Below are 18771 nucleotides of genomic sequence, written 5' to 3'. Positions count from 1 at the left end.
GGAGACACTATGACCAAGTGAGGGGAGCACTTCAAACACATCAGTTAGCATCTAGATTTTACATATTGGCCAGAACTGCAGAGAACAGATGGTTAGACAGAAGTTACCAAACAAAGTGACACTCCATGCCCTTCTATAATAGGTTCCTAAGATTTTTTTCCTTGTTTAAGGAACAGGACTGTCTCCTGTGGCCAATTTCTGTGTAGCACAAGTTCATCAAGTACTGTAAGACAACTATTAGAACAAAAGTCAGAGAGTACAAGGCAAGCTCAGGAGACCAAATGTTCTATTTTTGATTGATAGTCCTTTTGAGAGGATGAAAATCCATCTAATGGTTTCTTCTGAAAAACAATTAGTGCATTGATGATTATGTCTGTGATGTTTGTATAATAAAGTTCAGTACCATGGGTCTTATCCTAGGTTGTTTGTGTAGCCCCCCTTATAAGTGTGAAGCTGATATGAAGTGTATTAAAGGCAATACAGCACCTTTGGATGTATGTAGCTGGCTCTGAAAAGTGCATTACAGAGAAGGTATACCTGCTGGCCTAGGTATTTGTTAGAGGAAGCATTCCCTGTGCAATTCTTGGGACACAGAGACAAGCTTTACTCAACCCCTACAGGAAGCCTGTATTCTCTGCAAGAACCTGATTCTGGTTCGTGCACTTCCATGTTTTGCTCCTGTCCCTGGTCCCTTGGTGCTCTGAACCAAATAGTTGCCTCTAGAGTGGAGCCGAGGTATGGAGCAAAGGTCAGCTCATTCCAGAGACTGTGTGCTATGGACACTGCAGGTAGATACTGATACAGGGCTCATGTCAAGAGAAATGTTCAAACCTATCAATTCTGCACTCTCAACTTTTTGCTAGTTAGCTTTAGAAGTTTCTAAATGGAGTCCTTTGAGTGAGGAGAAAAATAATCTCTAGATTTCTCACTTATAGGAAGGGCTGTAATCACAGGATTATCTTATTTTTTTATCATAAGGGATGCTGTGTTTTAAAATAAATTATTGATCTTCAGAAGGACATTTGCCTGCAGGGTTTCAGGATCTCCCAGGGAATATATTTCCCTTTGGTTAGTGATAGCCACCTTTCTGTTCATTGTGCTTAATCTTCTGGATCAGCAAACATCTGACATCAATGCACACTTGTTTCACAGCTTGGAGGAAAAGCACTGAAAACCACATGATGCTGACCTACTAAATATACAAAATATATGTTACAGAATCTCATAGGGTACTACAACAGTTCGCTGGAGTGACACTATTTACACTGACAGCTTGATTTTGAGTTGTATTGTCTTTATTTCTGTCTCTTCAGGTAAAAGAAGCTGTGCTTTATTATATGGTAGCAATTTTCTTTCATCCTTTATTTTTGTTCTGCCTGCATTTTAGTGATTACTTACAAACTGATGGTATAATTATGGAATCAGTGAAAATAGTAATGGAGGGAACCTAATAGAATGGCTTGCCTTGAAATGTAGACTTATTCCACAAATCAGTGTTTTCAGCAACCTGTGATTTGTGATTCCCATAAAATTTCCAGCAGAGATACAGATCATGCAGTTTATTGTGAATTCAGGCAGACTGACAATAAATTCGCTTTTCTTTCCAGATTTTCAAAACAGTGCTCTGTAATATATTTTCAGGTGCTATGTGCATCCTTAGATAAATAACTGGAGGTTTGAAAAACCTCACAGATTGTTCTGGATATTTTATTACTGTCCAGTTGGTCACTATAAAAATGCTGCTGTTATTCCTTTTTCTTTCCACAAATGCACATACCTGTCTGCCTCTCACTGCTCACCTCGCTTCTTTCTATGTAACTAGCCTACTGCTCCAAACTGCTCGTCAAATTCCACTTATATATTGTCCTTCCAGAAATAGATGCCTAAAATAGAAGGGATAAACTGCTCTAGAAAGGTGCCTATTTCTCTCTATCTGCTAAAGGGGGGGCCTTACAGAGCCAAGGTCAACCAGCTGTTTTAACTCTTAGAAATTTAAATCTGTGTTGGGAGAAGCCTTACACCATCTGTATGAACACTCTTCCTGTTTGGCTTCATGGAAGAGATTTCCAGTACACCTAGACTGGCTTCCATGAAGTTACCTTAACTCACAGCAAGGGTGCCGGACCCCCTTGTTAGCTGTTCCCCCTGATCACATGAAGGAAATAATTGTAACAGAATAATAATACATCAAGCTTTAATTTTGCTTTCATTTGCAGTAATGTTACGTGCAGGATATCTTTCACAAATTTTTAAGCTTCTTCACACTGACAAGGCATATTTGTCAAGAAGGAAAGTAAAACTGAAGCATGGTATGCTTGGAGTTGTAAGACATGCTCTTTTTTTCTTTGTGTAGGAATTACAACTGTGCTGACAATGACAACAATCAACACTCACCTGCGAGAGACTTTGCCTAAAATTCCATATGTTAAAGCCATTGACATGTATCTCATGGGCTGTTTTGTGTTTGTCTTCTTGGCCTTACTTGAATACGCCTTTGTCAACTATATTTTCTTTGGGAAAGGCCCTCAAAGGCAGAAGAAACTTGCAGAAAAAACAACAAAGGCAAACAATGATCGCTCAAGATTTGAAGGCAGCCGGGTAGGTTTCTTAATCTATATATATTGTCTTTATTCTTTTATTATGAAGACTGTGGGCATGAAATAAACCAAACAGGCTCCTTAAAAACATCCCCAACCACATTTTCTTTTTGTGGACAAACGTTGGCATTTTTAGTTTCAAGAACCAACATAGAAGAATACATTTAGGTATATAGACATGGAAGTTAGTATGATCTGTATGACAAGTAACTGTAAGAAGACAGTGGGAGTGCAGCTAGCCTGAAAATAAAGGCTCAGGTCTCCAAAGGCATTTATTTGTCTAAATCAAGTATAATCTAACTGTGATTTGAAGTACCTACATGGGGGAATCCAAGATCTGAGCACACTTTTTCTCACTTGAGTTAGAGCAGATGCATTTACCATGGGAGAAAACAGATAAAGGATTAGTTCTGCCATGATAATTAATTGGCCAGCATAGTTGAACGTTGTGTGCAGCACTGTCATCTGCTGCTATTTAAGACCAACAGAAAAGTATAAGTCCTAGAGAAACTTTCAGACTGATTTCTGAAGCATGGTATTGGCAAGGTCAGTGCTGATTACACTCCAGCCTATTTCCTTGCCTGGGGTATTACTTCATCCAGTGAATACCTTTTTTTTTATCTCTGGAAGAAAAATTCAAGGTATTTAATAGTCTATGATGTTAACAAGCCATGTCAGTTTGAATAGAACATTTTTTTTTAGACTAAAATACTCCCAGTGAGGCTTTCTTATTCAGTTCTGTTGAGTAAGGGACTCAGGGACTAAACTACTACCTCTTTATCAAAACCAGTATCATAAAAGTAATTTCAAGCTATATTTTTTCACCCTAATGATTCTGTCTGCTATAGTAAATTTAATGCAGAACTACACCTAATTATCAGCACTCATATCTGTGAAAAAATTCTGAACCAATAAACACATTTTTGTCCACTATATTATGAAATCAAATTCTCATCACATTGGCAACGCTGCTTAGAACTAAGATATCAGAAAGAATGAACTCCCTTTCCTGGAAAAATAAGTAGTCATAATAATAAAAAAATACAGATGGGGAAATAAAAGCATATCAGATTTGAAAGATATGGAAAAGATTTTAGCTGCAAGCAGGTAATGCAGGTGTATGCACTAAGGTTCAGATCTCCTGGTGGAAACCATCTGGTGAATCTCATCCATTTAAATGATTTACATAATTCAGTACAAGACTTGTTAATGGGCCCGATATCACCCCATGTCTGATGGCTCTTCTATCTTGAGATCAATTCATCTGTATTGTCAAAGTAATCACAATCTTAACTAATGAAAATATAGCTTTTCATACCCAGTTCATAGCACTTTATATGCTGGATCTGCTCGTAGCATGTATCAACCCTTTTTTTTGCCTTGCTTTTGACTTACAACCTTTTCTTTTGTTTCTGGACCATGCTAAGCAATATCATGAACTGTTCTGATTTTTCTGCTGGTTTAATATCAACTGTGCGTGAATGAAAAATTTCTTCACAGAAACGGTTGTCAAACACTGAAACAGGCTGCCCAGGGAAGTATTGAATCACCATCCCTGGAGATACTTAAAGACATACGGATGTGGCACTTAGAGACATGGCTGTAATGTGGTAGGAGTCAGTGGGGGTCAGTCTCTTCTCCAACATGACAAGTGACAGGATGAGAACTAATGGCCTCAAGTTGCACCGGGGAGGATTAGACTGTATACTAGGAAACATTTATTCACAGAAAAGGGAGTCAGGCATTGGAACAGGCTGCCCCAGGAAGTGGTGGAATCACCATCCCTGGAAGTGTTCAGAGGGTGTATGGAAGTGGCACTTGGGGACATGGTTTAGTGGTTAACATGGCAGTGCTGGGTTAACAGTCGGACTCGATGGCCTTAGGGGTCTTTATCTACCTAAGCGATTCTGTGATTCTATGAAATAAAGATACAAATTCAGTACACCAGAGTTGAAAGAAGAGTGTGTTACTTTGTCCCTTGGAGTCCCAGCTGCGAAAGGGAACTCTGTATGCTTTGTAGAACCATATGTACTCATACTGACTGTGAATATTTACTGTTCAAATGACACAGGATAAACAATGAAGTATGGTCCCATTCTGTGTAGAAAACATTCTGTCCCGAGGCCTCAGCTGGTAAAGTGAACACAGCTTTGTTGCAGTTACTGGATTCAGTGCCTTTAGAGAAGCAGTGCCAGCATGCAACAGGAACAAACAGAAAGAAATCTTTGAAACAAAGCATAGACAGAACATGCAGATTCAGTGGATGTAGGATGTCAGATTTGAATTTCGCATTTCAGAAACACTGGCAAATGCAAAGCAGAGGCATTTGGTCAGAACAGGTAAGAGGTCCCACTGATTTCAGTATGAGCATCTCAGGGAAAATGCATCTAGCAGATCTACTTTAAAGTTTACCAGGGCTTCAAGACACTGGAGTCCTGAAGCAGGAAAATGAAAATGGTTTCCATGCTTCTGGATCATGCCCACCACACACCATGATGTACAAATATCCATGGATGTAGCAGGACAGATGGTTATGATAGAGTTTTGAACATACTTCTATGGAAGACAGTATCTGAAAGCTCTGCAACCTTGGTTCAGACCTCTTCAGGGTCCGTAAAGAGGGATTAAGTTCCAATCTCTCCTTTGATGGCTCTTGCAAATCACTGAATCTGTTGGAAATAACAGTTGCTTGCTTCTTGCTTTGGAGTTGGGTGCTGATGTTCTGGGAGGGGCTCACAGACTGGAGAGCATACTGCGCAGTAAGAGTGGCTCAGAGCCATGGATGAAGATTACTTTGTGCAAGTTCTGTGAAATTATCGAGTTTGTGATTTTGGTGAGGCTTCAGGCTTCCATGGAGTGTAATTTCATTCAGAAAGGGAAGGGTTCTAATCCTGGGAAATACTTAAAATCTCATGTCATTTGGGGCTGAGTGACATTTTTAAAGAAAGAGAGAATGCCTAAAAGCAGGCAGCCCTCTTTGCAGCTGTCACCACTATTTCATGGCTGTCAAAGTGTATGCTGTGCTGGAAAGAAGATTGTAAAGGGTTCAGATATAAAACTGGAAGAAGGCATTATTATTAGTTTATTTCCGACTGCTATTTTGGACTGATTTGTGTTGTTGTTTTGTTTTAGCAATTGAATTTGCTTGTATTTGAACCATGTGCTTGAGCTCCCTGTCACTGATTTAGAGTGCTAGCTCAGGGCACTGGAAAAACAAAGCAAAACATAAACCAAATCAAACCAAATGAAAACAAAAACAAACAAACATTAGTCCATTTATTGTCCACATCAGATGTTGTAACTTGTGGGAGTAGTGACAGGACAACTCTGTGCTTTGTCAGGTTTAGCCTGAGTCAGGAGGGGCTATGGTGCTGTGGAAATCACTTGTTTTGTATTGGGAGGCAGCACTAGCAGAGCAGAGGCAACTCAACATATTTTCTGGTGCTCAGGCCCTGAGTTTAAGCTTTGCTCTTATGGTTCCCAAGACTGAGAGTGCTGCTGAAGCAGTCTCTTGCATTGCGTCAGGCTGAGATGGAGTTCATTTCCCCATAGAAGCCCTCACAGTGCTTTGCATTGGTTATAAACACTCCTCTTACAGTAGCAAAAGGGCTTTTCTTGCTTTCCTAGTCTTATTTCACTGTAGAGAAGGGGCATTTTAGTAACAAAAATTTTCTAGACCACAAAACCCACAGATATGGGTATGTTTGTGTTTTATTTGATAATTACTTTGCAAAGCAGTCATTCTTCATGCTCGGTAACTCTTCTTTCTAATGCATGCATTTGCATAGTCCTGCATCAGAAGTTACAGGTTTGAAAAGCCAAAACTGGCACAGCCCCCCCCCATGTTGCTGCTGCTACTGCTATGGTTGTGCCACACCACTGCCAGACTTTTAGGTGTTCTCTCTGAATTATTCCTGATACATACCACTAAGGCTTGCTGTGTTGAGGAGGGCTCCACCAGCTGCTCCTGCTGAGTGGCCTGTTGGCTTCACTGCTCCCATTATGGTTTGCTGTCCAGCTCTGTCCTCGTGTTGAAGCCAACAAGCCAAATAGCTCCAGGTGTAAGAAAGAGCTCCTGCAGCATGGAAATGGCACAGCAGTGTCCTCATGTTGCAGAGTTGACAAAGAAAAGCAGTGGGGAGAGGAAAACTACCTTGTATTCTTGATTGTAGCACTGCTGAAGGTGGCATGATGACTGAAGTATGTCTGTCTAAACTGAATATCTGGAAAAGGTTTCAGAAAATTCAGAGCTGCTGATGAGATGAAATATGAGTGAGCCTTTATGAATGACTCATCTGTGGATCAGCAGCTGACTACAAAGAAAATTTCACACTTAGCCATCTCTTCTTTTGACTGCTTTTGCATCACATTTTATTTCAGATAATGTACTGTAAATAGTATTCCTCACTGAACTGTTCCAGCTTATCCCAGTAAACCATAGTTACTGGAGACAAACATAGAATGCTGCTTTTTTTGTGTGTATAACCAGTGTTCGTACATGTACCAGCTTGGGATTGAAAACTCTTTTTTGAAAACCTTGATAGTCTACTTCATATATGAGGGTAAGCTCTAGGATAAAGGAAGAACTGAATTTTGATTTTTCATAAAATATTTCTTCTGACTATGGTATTGATGCTGAAATTAAAATTGTGGAGAAACTGTCAGAAAGGGTGACCTCTAAAAATGTTTTCCCTTGAAAATTGATCACCATTGTTGCAAATCAGTTCTGTTTCTCTTGCTTGTGTTGGCAGATCCAGGCTTCATTTTTAGCTCTCACAACTTTCAGTTTTGATACATAAATTGTTTCTTTTAAGTAAGGCTCAGATACAGCCTAATTTATAACTAAATCAGCGTGAGAGGAGCTCTAAGGCAATCCTATTCTCACTTGTTTTTCACTCTTGTGGTAGAGGCTGCTGGTATAAGCAGATGGTGAGCATGTGTTTTGGACATTGCTCCTTCTGGGCCAATCCACAGAGGTTGTGATATGTTCCAGTCCCCTGCTAAAAATAATGCTTCTTAGTTTGAGCTGTGGCAATTTACGTTTTCAGTTTGGTGGGACCAAAATTTCAGCCCCAGAATATCAATCAGGAGGGTAACTATCACACAAGCTCATTCAAGTTTCAACCCCCCCCCCGTGGCTGTTAGACATGTGGGAAGAGCTTCCTTTAAACAAAAACAATGTATAACCCTTTATAAAAAGGACCTTCTCATCAGGCAGTGTCTGCACGTTTTTTTTAGCTCTGGAGATTCCTGGCTCAAACCTCCGCTGTCAGCCAAGGCAGCAGATTCCTGCCAGGCATTGCTGAGAATCGAGGCTCAGGGCACTTACATCTACTTAGCACTTTTAAAGAATTGTTAATTGTAGCAACCCTTCTCATAGGTGGGATTTTTTTCTGAAAATTAATATCTTGGCTGCTGTGGCAGAATTATCACTCAGTTTAAATTGGGAAGTATGAGAATAGCAAAGCTGGCAGTATTCTCCTGTGCATCTTCATCTTTCCTGGATACTTTTTTGGTTACTGTTTTGAGCAGTGGGATATTTTTGAAACATGAGTGTGATGAGTAGGTGCCAAATTTTGAAATATATCTGTCAAGGGTGATGAGCACAGTTCTTGTGGGAAGAAGTGGGAACAATCCTGTAGCTTATGATGGGGACATTCAGTGTGCACTGGGAGAATCATACATGTATTAATTTTGTTTTGCAGCCACTTAGTACAAGTATGAATCGTTCAAATCTCGAGACAGTAAAAGAAGGATTGTATGTGCAATTCACAGTACAGCCCAGAAATTGTAAGAGTCCAGACAATGTGAAATACAGGGCAAGGGAGGGCCATGCATTTATTTCCTTTTCTTCCTCTGTTCTAATACATCAAGGTTAATTGTCAAACTTCATTATTAGTCGGTACACAGTGATAATAATATGGAAGTTCCTCATTAGTTTTCTTCTTCATACTTTGTTTTTCAAGATCTTTCTATACCCAGTTCTGCTGGGTGTCCTGGGCTCATCTACTAGGCTGATAGAACATAATTATCTTTTTCATTTTTTTGGTGGTAATTAATTAATATCAATATATTTAAATGGTAGTGAGAGAAGTATCAATTTTTAGACTCAAGGAGAGCAGTATAATTTTTGTTTTACTTGCAGTATTAAGTTATTTTTAAAATAACCAGGACATAATATGGTCAATGAATTTAGCTTTAAGCACAGGTAACACTTGCAGCCTGATTGCATACTCTTCTACATATTGGAAAGCCATTTATGCATAAGTAAAGACAATGAAAACTGCTATCACATAGTTTACCCCTTGCAAAACCCCTGACACTTGCACCAGAGCAAATCAGGTGAGAATCAGGTAGCTGGAGCCTAGATTACAATTTATACCAAAAATAATTTCCATTTTATTATAATCTCAAGTGGAGATCTATTTTGTGGGATGATGATCAAGGAAAACCAGTTGATATAATCTTTTGGATTTCAGTCAGGCTTTTGATACCAGCTCTCACAGTATCCTTCTGGACAAAATGTCGATCATTCAGCTGGATAAACACATCATGCAGTGCGTGAGCAATTGGCTCACAGATTGGGCACAAAGGGGTAAATGGGGTTGCTTTCAGGCTGGGACCAGTCACTAGTGGGGTTCCGCAGGGCTCCATCTGCAGACTAGTGCTCTTGGACACGGGACTGGAAGGGATACTATGTTTGCAGATGATACAAAATTGGGAGGATACAAAATTGACTCCCTCCAAGGCGGAGAAGACTACAAAGGACCTTGAGGGGAAGCAGCTGAGGTCACTTGGTCTTTTCAGCCTAGAGAAGAGGAGTCTGAGGGGAGACCTCATCATGGTCTGCAACTTCCTCTTGAGGGGAAACAGAGGGGCAGGCACTGATCTGTTCTTTCTCTTGACCAGTGCCAGGATCCGAGGTAATGACCTGAAGCTGTGGCAAGGGAGGTTTAAGTTAGGAAAAGGTTTTTCACCCAAAGGGTGGTTGGGCACTGGAACAGGCTCCCCAGGGAAGTGGTCACAGCACCAAGCCTGTCTGAGTTCAAGAAGTGTTTGGACAGTGCTCTCAGGCACACTTGGGGCTGTTGTGTGCAGTGCCGGGAGTGTGACTTTGATGATACTTGTGGGTGCCTTCTAACTCAGAATATTCTGTGATTCTGTATGTACTTGAATACTAATTTTGATGTAAAATACTTCAAGACTAACTACAGAGACAGCTTTTCATGATGTTATTTGCACTTATATTGCACATGATGGGAAGTGTTTACATGATATTTAAAAATTTGAGATTGATGAACTACTTAACATACCTATGGGGTTTGAGCACAACGTTTCCTCTTCTTCTTTTTGTGTAGTAGAGTGAAAGACTTACGAGGAAAAAGAGATTTTATTGTAACATGCTCCTTAAAATTTATGGAATATTAAACAGAAAACTAAATGAACATGAAACAATGCAGACACTACCTAATAATAAATCAAGCCTTACTGTAGTTTCCTGACCCTAGTAAAGTGTGTTCAAATTGGTATTAAATTGGTATTAAAGCTGAAGTTTTCCAAGCATCTTGACTGGTGAAAGGTATTCAATAGCAGCTATTGTATTTTATTTCTTAAAAACAGAATACCTAACATCTAAATGAGCCTGGATCTTGGGTAGAATTAAGAATTCAGGACTTTCCAGATGTTAAAGGGCGTTAAAGTTTTGGACCTATAACACGCAATCCAGTTGGTGATGTGATGTTCCTCCAAGGGCAAGGACCTGGTTCGTTGTGAATGTTACCTAAATTCTTCTCTTTCTGGCTTCAGTTACGTGGGTTACGGTCATTTTTTTGTAATGACATTAGAGTGCTGGACTCTTCGAATTTTTCGTTTGTACTGTAGTATGTATAGTTCAGAAATAGTGAACATTCAAAAGTGAATCTGCTTGTTAGCCTCCAAATGGAATGATGTGAGATTCAGTCACTTCACCCTGGTGCAGGAGCTGTAGTTGTTCAGGGGTGAGAGGGATGGCATTTGATTAAAATTGAATCTGAAATAATGCCACTACTTTAGCATATTTATATCCATGCTGATTCAGCAGGGAATTAATTGATGATTTGGTACTCAGCTGTTTTCATCTGTTTTGATGAGCTCGCTGGGAAACACTCCATGGAAACAACCAGCCCTTGCTTGTGTTGGGGAGGAGATGTGAGAACCAACAAGAGACCACAGTGAGGAAATGGGAAGGAATGGCTTCAGGTGGAGCTACAGTGGGCAGAAAGGAGGCTACAACAAGAATGGAAGCACAAGGTTGGCAGAGAAGTCAAAAAAAGAAAAATATTTTGGTTAAAGAAGGATGGTAAGGAATGAGGGGAAATTGGCCAAATCCACAATGTCATTTCTCAAGTTTATAAGAGTGTTTGAGAGTAAAGCCTGTGTTAACATTTTGGGGAGAATTTCCAGTACACAGTGATATTTTTGAGGCAGGTGATAAAATTATACTCTAAGGAGTAAAACTAAAGTTTTATCAAAGACATTGGCCTGGTTTTTCATGTGTAGCCATGACTGACTGCAATCCGTTCAGCTACTTTTCTTAATGTATATACCTGGGGTAACATTTTCCCTGGAGCCAATGAGCAACACTCATGTTCACTCATAGAGGATTTTGCCTTCCCTGTATATTCAGGCAAGCGTGAGTCGACTTGCACAGGATACCCTGCCATTATTGGTTTGCTTCTTTATTCGTTGAGAGAGCTTGTGTACCTTCGTCAAAGTAATTCAAATCGTTACTTAAATCATTCAGAAGTCATGTTTATGTGCAAATACTTTTTAACATGCTCCATGCATTAAGTATTCATACTTCAAGACATCGCCTTAAGATTGTCACAAAGTATTAGCATATAGTGCTCTAATGTTGTTGAGGCCTTAGATGGTTTATCCAAAACCTCTGAAGGAATCAATTTGAGGGAATAAATCTCAAAAGTATCTGTGGACCAGAGCTTGATTTACTTTCTGCAGACCCCTTCTTCTCTCCATCTGCTCTTTCCTTGTATTTGACATGCAAGCCCATTGCTCCATTAACAAGGAGATGCATTTCAAAAGTATGTTTCCAAATATGTTTCATTTGAAATTTTGAGAAAATATATGCTATCATGGAGCTTCATAGGACGTAATGGTATCTTCAGACAAAGAATTTGCACAAACATTGCCACTTTCTTGACCACCTTTCGGTTTGATTTCTAGATGCAGTGACAAGCAGAGAAAAGTGACAGCATCACTGGCATATCAAAAGCAGAAGCTATGTTAGGGTGGCATGTAAAGTTGGCAGATAAGGTGAAGAAGGCTATGCAATGCAAGGAAGTAAGTGGAATGAAATTAATGCCTTGGGCAGGAGAAGCCTGAATACGTAAGTCTACCCTCCATAATACAAGCTTTCAGCTGACAGCTCACAACAATCCAGGCTTGATGTAGGACAAAGTACCCATGGACGGGCTGATGCCTGTGTGTAAGTAGCAGTAGACAGAATAAGAAGAGATCAGGAAGTCCTAAGGGAAAGAGCAGTTGACATATGTGGTGGTGGAAGGAAAGGCAGTAGAGACCTGCAAGGGAAAAGCAGGGCTCTCAGGGTGAAGCCCATCAAAACGGTCTCTGCTATGGCATTTTTAGAAAGCTGAAGGACATTTCTCAAAACCTAGGAGGAGGTGGGAAGGGAGATGACATGTGACACCATGGGGGTCCAGATGAGAGATTTAGTTTTAAGCTTCATGAGGAAAATACAGGTTGTGGAGATATTTTACGCATTGTGTAAAAAAAAAATCCTGATCATAATTCGTCCTCTTTGTGGAAAAAAATAACAGGAAACCGAATAATTTTTTTTCAGAGACCACCATAAGTAGTGATGATATCCATGGCTATATTTTACACTTTTGATTATTCCCTGGTTACAGATCATACTCAACAGCATGAACTCCTTTCTACATACCTCAGTCTCTTACTTTTGTACCCAAAGGGTTTCTGCCATGGAGAAAATAAATTCTTTTTAATCAACACTGAGGCTTCTCCACCAAAGTATTTTGGTTCATGTAACTTATTTTTGTTTATAGGCACTCATCAGCATAATATGCCATGGCCTACAGCAGTAGGATTTTTTAGACACCTTAGGATTTTTTTTTCTACTTGCTCTATATCATTCATAGCATTTTACATTTTTTTTCCATTTACCAGCAGCTTGGTAAAGCATTACTGATATGCTATCATAAATGTCTTCCCTGAGAAGAGATAAGCCAAAGCATCAATAACAGATGAAAGAAATATCCATTTCACAGAATTTTAACAAGACTGAAAAAAGTTAAATGCATATGGATAGACACGTAACTGCATACTTTTAATGCATCACACAAAGCTTGCAAAGGACATGGTATCAGATGAGTGTGCAAACTTCAAAAGGCCCTGACAATAGTCTGTTTTTACAACCACTTTTGATGCTTCCAGGATGAAATGTTCAACTGCTACACAGTTAACACAGCTAGATAATGTGGCAGGTTAGAAAAATGTATTAATTGCAGGATGACTTGTGGATGAATAAATTGCATATGTAAAACTGGAAATTATCCTGTATTCCATGATTCACTATCTATTTCTGACATGAAGAACTAAATTCTCTTGAACAGAACCACACGTGCGTTAACGGTCTGAAAGTACCCAGCACGGAGCCTTTCTTTTACCTTCAGCCATCATTTTCCTTGCCCCAAAACTTGCAGAAAAGTTGGAGCTGATTCCTGCATCAGTTGCATTGTCTGCACATCCTCCAGCATGCAGGGCGTGGGGCACAGGGAATGTGCTGCCCCACCACTGAAGCTACTGAATACTAAGACAGCATTGTTTGGAACTTCTCATTAGTGCCACTCGCAGGAACTGGAAGTTTTTATGAATCAAAGGAGCCGTACCCAACTCTGTGCTGCTCCTCTTTGGCTCCTCAGGAGGACTGGAGAGTCTGGCCCAGAGTTTGGTAAAGACTAAATGATCAGAACCTTCTTAATTCTGAAAATTCGCCTGTACTTACTGTACTTACTGCCTCTGGGATATGGAGGTGGAAGGGAAGAATGCCACCTATTTCCTCAGTTGAGCAGCTTTCTTCTATGTCTAAGTTCATTGCTTTTTAAGATCCCTCACCCAGGCAGAAAAGCCCCACAGTTAAGCATTGCCACGATTGGAAAATTGTGCAAATGACTTTAGAAGGAAAAACTTAGGAGATAAGTTGTAAATAAGCTCTGTGATTGTAAAATGCAAAGAGTTCAGTGCATCAGAACTGGTTTTTTGATTTTAGCAAACTTCACAGGCACTTACTTTTACCTGGCTTTTGATCCCAGATAGAAAAATAAAAAGCTTGTCCAGTTTAATTTAATTTAATTTCCTACTGTAGCAGAGAGAGGATCCATTCCTTACTCTCTCCCCATATCGCCAATACAGAGGTTTCACTGAACTACACCATCCTTTAAATTTGGCTGGTTTAGAGGGAGAAGAAAATGGTTGGGCTTGCCAACTACGTTTTTGTACTGTATGTTTGGTAGTATGATGATAACCCTGTTTGTAAAAGTATTTAAGTACATGCTTAAAATTCACACATTATTTTTTAAAACATGTATAGGTTTGGAGGTTTACATACACATGCATTCTGCTGATTGATGTCAAGTCTTTTGAAAGAATTTTTCTATCTATTTTTGCCCTCTAGGTGGACACCCATGGAAACATTCTGCTAACATCGCTTGAAATTCACAATGAGGTGGCAAGCAACGAGGTCACCACCAGCGTTACGGAAGCCCGAAATTCAACTATATCATTTGACAACTCAGGAATCCAGTACAGAAAACAAAGCTCACATCGTGAAAGCTTTGGAAGGCGTTCTTCAGAAAGAACAGGCACTCATAGCAGGAGGGGCCATTTACGAAGAAGGTCTTCGCAACTGAAAATAAAAATTCCCGATCTAACAGATGTAAATGCCATTGACAGATGGTCAAGAATGGTGTTTCCATTCACATTTTCTCTTTTCAACTTAATTTACTGGCTATACTATGTTAACTGAATGACTGAGTTTTTTTAAAGGACTTCAGTTATAACAAGTGAAATACTACTTGCCTGCAGAGTTTATATATATATTTATATATATATATTTATATATAAAAAAATATATATATGAACTTTTACTATGTAGACCATACTCATGTATGTGTGAATACATGTAGCAAAGAATTGTGTGTACTTTAAAGCACATGCTGCAAAGCAAAATTATATGTATGCACACACACATGAACACATTCATTCTGAGATTATGGACACTTCAACATAGAATGCACTTCAGAGGAACTTTTTAAATCAAAAGGAAGGTGTTGTCAAAGCAACAAACCTTGAGAAAGTGTTGTATATTATCACCACAAAACTTTGATTGTCATAGAAATTTTCAAACAGTTGTAATCATGTATAAAGTCAGTATTTAGTAACATCATTTGTAAATGCTGCCATACACACCAATCATAAAGCAGTAGTTACACTGGTAAGTTTAAAATAAGTTATTTATATTTCAGATCCATCAACTATTTCATCAAGCCAGATTTATTTTTCTTTGTTAAAATTTCTTGGGTTCATATATATCATAATGCATTTTTTCCCAGTTCTGAATGAGCATCATTTTTAATGATCTCTGGCTTTCTCTTCTGCAGTAAGCAAACTGATCATGGGAGTGTTGTAGGTCTTTGGAGACAGATACAGGTTTATAATGTTTCAAACAAGCATTTTAAGTGTCCATCAGCAGTGAAATGAATCTTCTGTAAGTACTGTAAATGTACAGCACATTTTCCTTCCCTTGGACTCGTTCCAGCTGCCATGTCATTTTGAAAGAGAACAGCACATTTTTAGTATAATTTAGCTGAGAATTCAACTACTGTCAATGTGTTCTACATCTGCAATAGATTTAAAGATTGTTATTCCAGTGAAAGGATAGAAGATGTCTCAGGTTATTTATTTCAACATGAAATCATCTAGCTGTAGCCTTTTTTAAACACGCATTCATATTTAACATTCTTATAACATTGTATGTTAATGTAAAATATATTTGCATAATATGCATATAAGTATATTTTGTCAATATTTTTCTTCCCTGTGCTTGCTATTGTGACCGCATGTTATGTCATATTTTTGTTTCTGTGATGTAATAACTTTTTATTCTCTAGAGTTCAGCAAATAGAGCACTTCCAATACTTTGATTCAGTAATGGAGCACTTTCATATTTTATTTATATACTGAAAGTATATACACCTACACTTACCAAGGTAGTGTGCTGCCATCACAGATCACAGGAGTATGTGTTTTTTTCAGCATTAACTATGTTCTAACATATCATTCATGTAAATGTGACCCCTTTGGTTTTCATCCCAATTTGTTCCCTCACAGGGATTCCAACTTTTCTCAGTCTAGTAGATTGTAGTTGTCAAGGTATGCCAATTTCAGATCTGTAAACTTAATCTGTTATTTATCAGAACTAAACCTTTCTAAAGAAAAGAAGATATATTTTTTGTAAACAGTGTTTCTATCATGTACATTCTCAAATAACAAGAAATACAGTAGCATAAATAGATCTAAAAGAACAGAATACAGGCTTAGCCCTGCCAGTTCTCTTCGTGTGAAATTCCTCTGGACATCGATGGGATCTTTTGACAGAGAGCTTTGGATAATAGTTAGAGACTTCTGTGGGAGAAAATATGTGTGGATACACATCTAGCAAAAACACCAAAAAGGGATGAAACTCAAAAGGCTGCCTTGGCTCTGTAACGACCCGTGTTCTCACTAGTACTTAATTTATCTGTGAGTAGAGCAATGATACTTGTGTTGCTGCCATTACAGTCCATTACTGTTCCCACCCCTGTTTGCAGCTGAACTGTGAAACTTTGCTCTGGACTGAAATTCGGCACAGATAAACCTGGTTTGCAAAGCCTGTGTTTCAGTTCCACCTGGGAGCATGACTGGGCTCCACACAGTTGCCTTGCAGTGAAGCTGCCGTGCGATCCCCAGCTGGAAGTGGTCATCTTAACCCCAGCTGCCGGGGTAGGCAGGATCAGCGCCGCAGTCCTGCTGCATCCTTGGCAGTGGTGCAAAGTGACTGGAACTGCAGTTTCTAAGCACTGTATCTGCAGACAGCTATACAGTATGAAGAGCCTCAAAGGAACCTGTATAGCTGGAGCAGAAAAACTTGGTGTTTAAAAGCTCCTCAGTATTAAGTCCCATTGGTAAACCATAATGTATTGTAAGCTCTCTAATAGCTCTTCAAACTGTGAAGGGATTATAGAGATCATTGTCAACATTGTAATCAAAGTAACTAACAATTAACACTGTCCCAAAGTACATATTAGATAGAATTGTTGAAAAACCTTCCCCAGTTTTTATCTTAATAGCAAAATATATTTTAAAAAAACGATCTGATTTTAATAAAAATTATAAATAGTAGGCTTTCCTTTAGAAAAATTGCCCTACTGAAATGATCTCCAAGCAAGTCTTCCAGTAAGTGCCCTAAATAACTACCCTGAAAATGGGATTCAAGAAGAGTGGTCCTACTCTCATGATTTAATGACAGCTCTCTCTTTTATTCAAGCCCCAGCTCCTTAAGAAATCATGTGGTCAGGCAGAAATCTTCAATAAGAAGTGATTTTTTTTTTGGTTGTGATAGAAATGTATACTCCAAATCCCACTGAAATCAGTTCTCCAGTGGCTTCAACCAGAATTTCCAAGCAGATGGAAAATTACTGTTTGGCCAGAGCAAAGAGACAATGTAGATTTTTCAAGACCCTGTATGGGCAAGAGAACTGAGTCTCCAAGGACTCTCTCTCTCTCTCTCTCTCTCTCTCTCTCTCTCTCTTACCCTTTACACAAGTGGAGGGCAGGATGTTACTGCAGCCCCTTTCAGGGACTGCACTCCCCACCTTGTCTTTTGTTGCAAAAAGTGGGCAGTCGTGTGTTTCGTTTTTTTCACAAGATTTTGCATTCATTGGTCTAGTTGAGTTCCATGGGACACAAACACCTTTAACCTTGAACAGATCCAAGCCTTGGTTTGACTTGAAAAAGCCAGGAAAATCTCACTTAAGGTTAGCACTTCATCTTACACACATATTTTTGTGCCTTTTTTTGCCAATTCCCTTCCTTCAGTCCCAGCACGACTTCTTACACACACACACACACGCACACACACGCGCACACACACACACACAACCCCCCCATGTGTTAAGAACAGTGTTTGCCTTGACCTCCCATTTTCTGGCTTTTATCCCTGTGTGCTAGCTGCAGTATATTATTTTAACCATAAATGGCTTAAAGACTAAAAATGGTAATTTTAATCAAATCACACCAGAGTTATGTATTTCATAGCTAATTAACTCCTTTGTAACTCAACACTACTATAAGTAACATTTACACATCATTTGTTTGTAAAAGGCTTAAAAAAAAAAGAAAAGTGGAACTATCATCTGTTATAGCCCAAAGGGTCAATAAACAGTAGAAATTTCATATCATTGTAAAGATAAGCTAAAACCCAGTCCTTTTTGCTTAAGGCACATCTATGTATTTTTGGTATTCTTCAGCAGTGAAAGAAAAAGAATAGTAAAATGGAATGATGAAGAGATGCTTTATGAAAATATTGATGAATGAATATTAATTTATTAAAAAGGATTTAATGAATTTTTGCGCTTCTTTTTTCTGGGGATGGAGGGAATGTAATGACTGCTTAGCTAAATTTTATAATTTAATTACATGCTAAATATCATGTAATGGTTAGTCTTACACATTTTATAAGAAAAAAAAAGAAAGAATTTTCTTATTACTACACATGCAGCAGAAGATATTTTAAGTATTAAATGATTATATTTCCTCATGTTTTACACAGTAGATCAAGGAAGAGGGAAAAACTGCATCCCCTGACTTAGCAAGATTCTTAATAGCTAACCAATCTGTCTTCAAACTGGGACATTGCCAGTTAAGAGCAGAAAGTTTGTTCTGTGCTTTATATGAAAAAGTCCTTGGTTTCCTTCTGCCTGGGAGGCAAAAGAGTTTTTGATATCAAAACAAGACAGTGTTTTTTTATTTGTTTCAGTAATCAGTAATAAATATTTAAAAACCAAACATGATACTTTCTCCTGTATGCTAATTGTATCAG

The 18771-nt window shown here is 38.8% G+C and overlaps 1 protein-coding gene across 6 annotated transcripts in view; it reads left to right on the top strand.

The window, feature by feature from the left end:
• Positions 1-18296, top strand: part of GABRB3 (gamma-aminobutyric acid type A receptor beta3 subunit) — a 119007-nt gene extending 100711 nt beyond the window's left edge. For all 6 annotated transcript variants that reach the window (XM_017818470.1, XM_017818475.1, XM_017818471.1 and 3 more), the window contains 2 exons: positions 2354-2598; positions 14308-18296. In XM_017818470.1, coding sequence (XP_017673959.1) covers positions 2354-2598; positions 14308-14658 — 596 coding nt within the window. In that variant the 3' untranslated portion in view covers positions 14659-18296. The remainder of the gene's footprint in view (positions 1-2353; positions 2599-14307) is intronic.
• Positions 18297-18771: the final 475 nt, after the last annotated feature.

Source organism: Lepidothrix coronata, unplaced genomic scaffold (assembly GCF_001604755.1).
Source record: "Lepidothrix coronata isolate B3197 unplaced genomic scaffold, Lepidothrix_coronata-1.0 Scaffold68, whole genome shotgun sequence".
Taxonomy (NCBI): Eukaryota; Metazoa; Chordata; class Aves; order Passeriformes; family Pipridae; genus Lepidothrix; species Lepidothrix coronata.
Note: the sequence above shows the minus strand (reverse complement) of the source record. Positions and strands in the feature narration are given on the sequence as shown.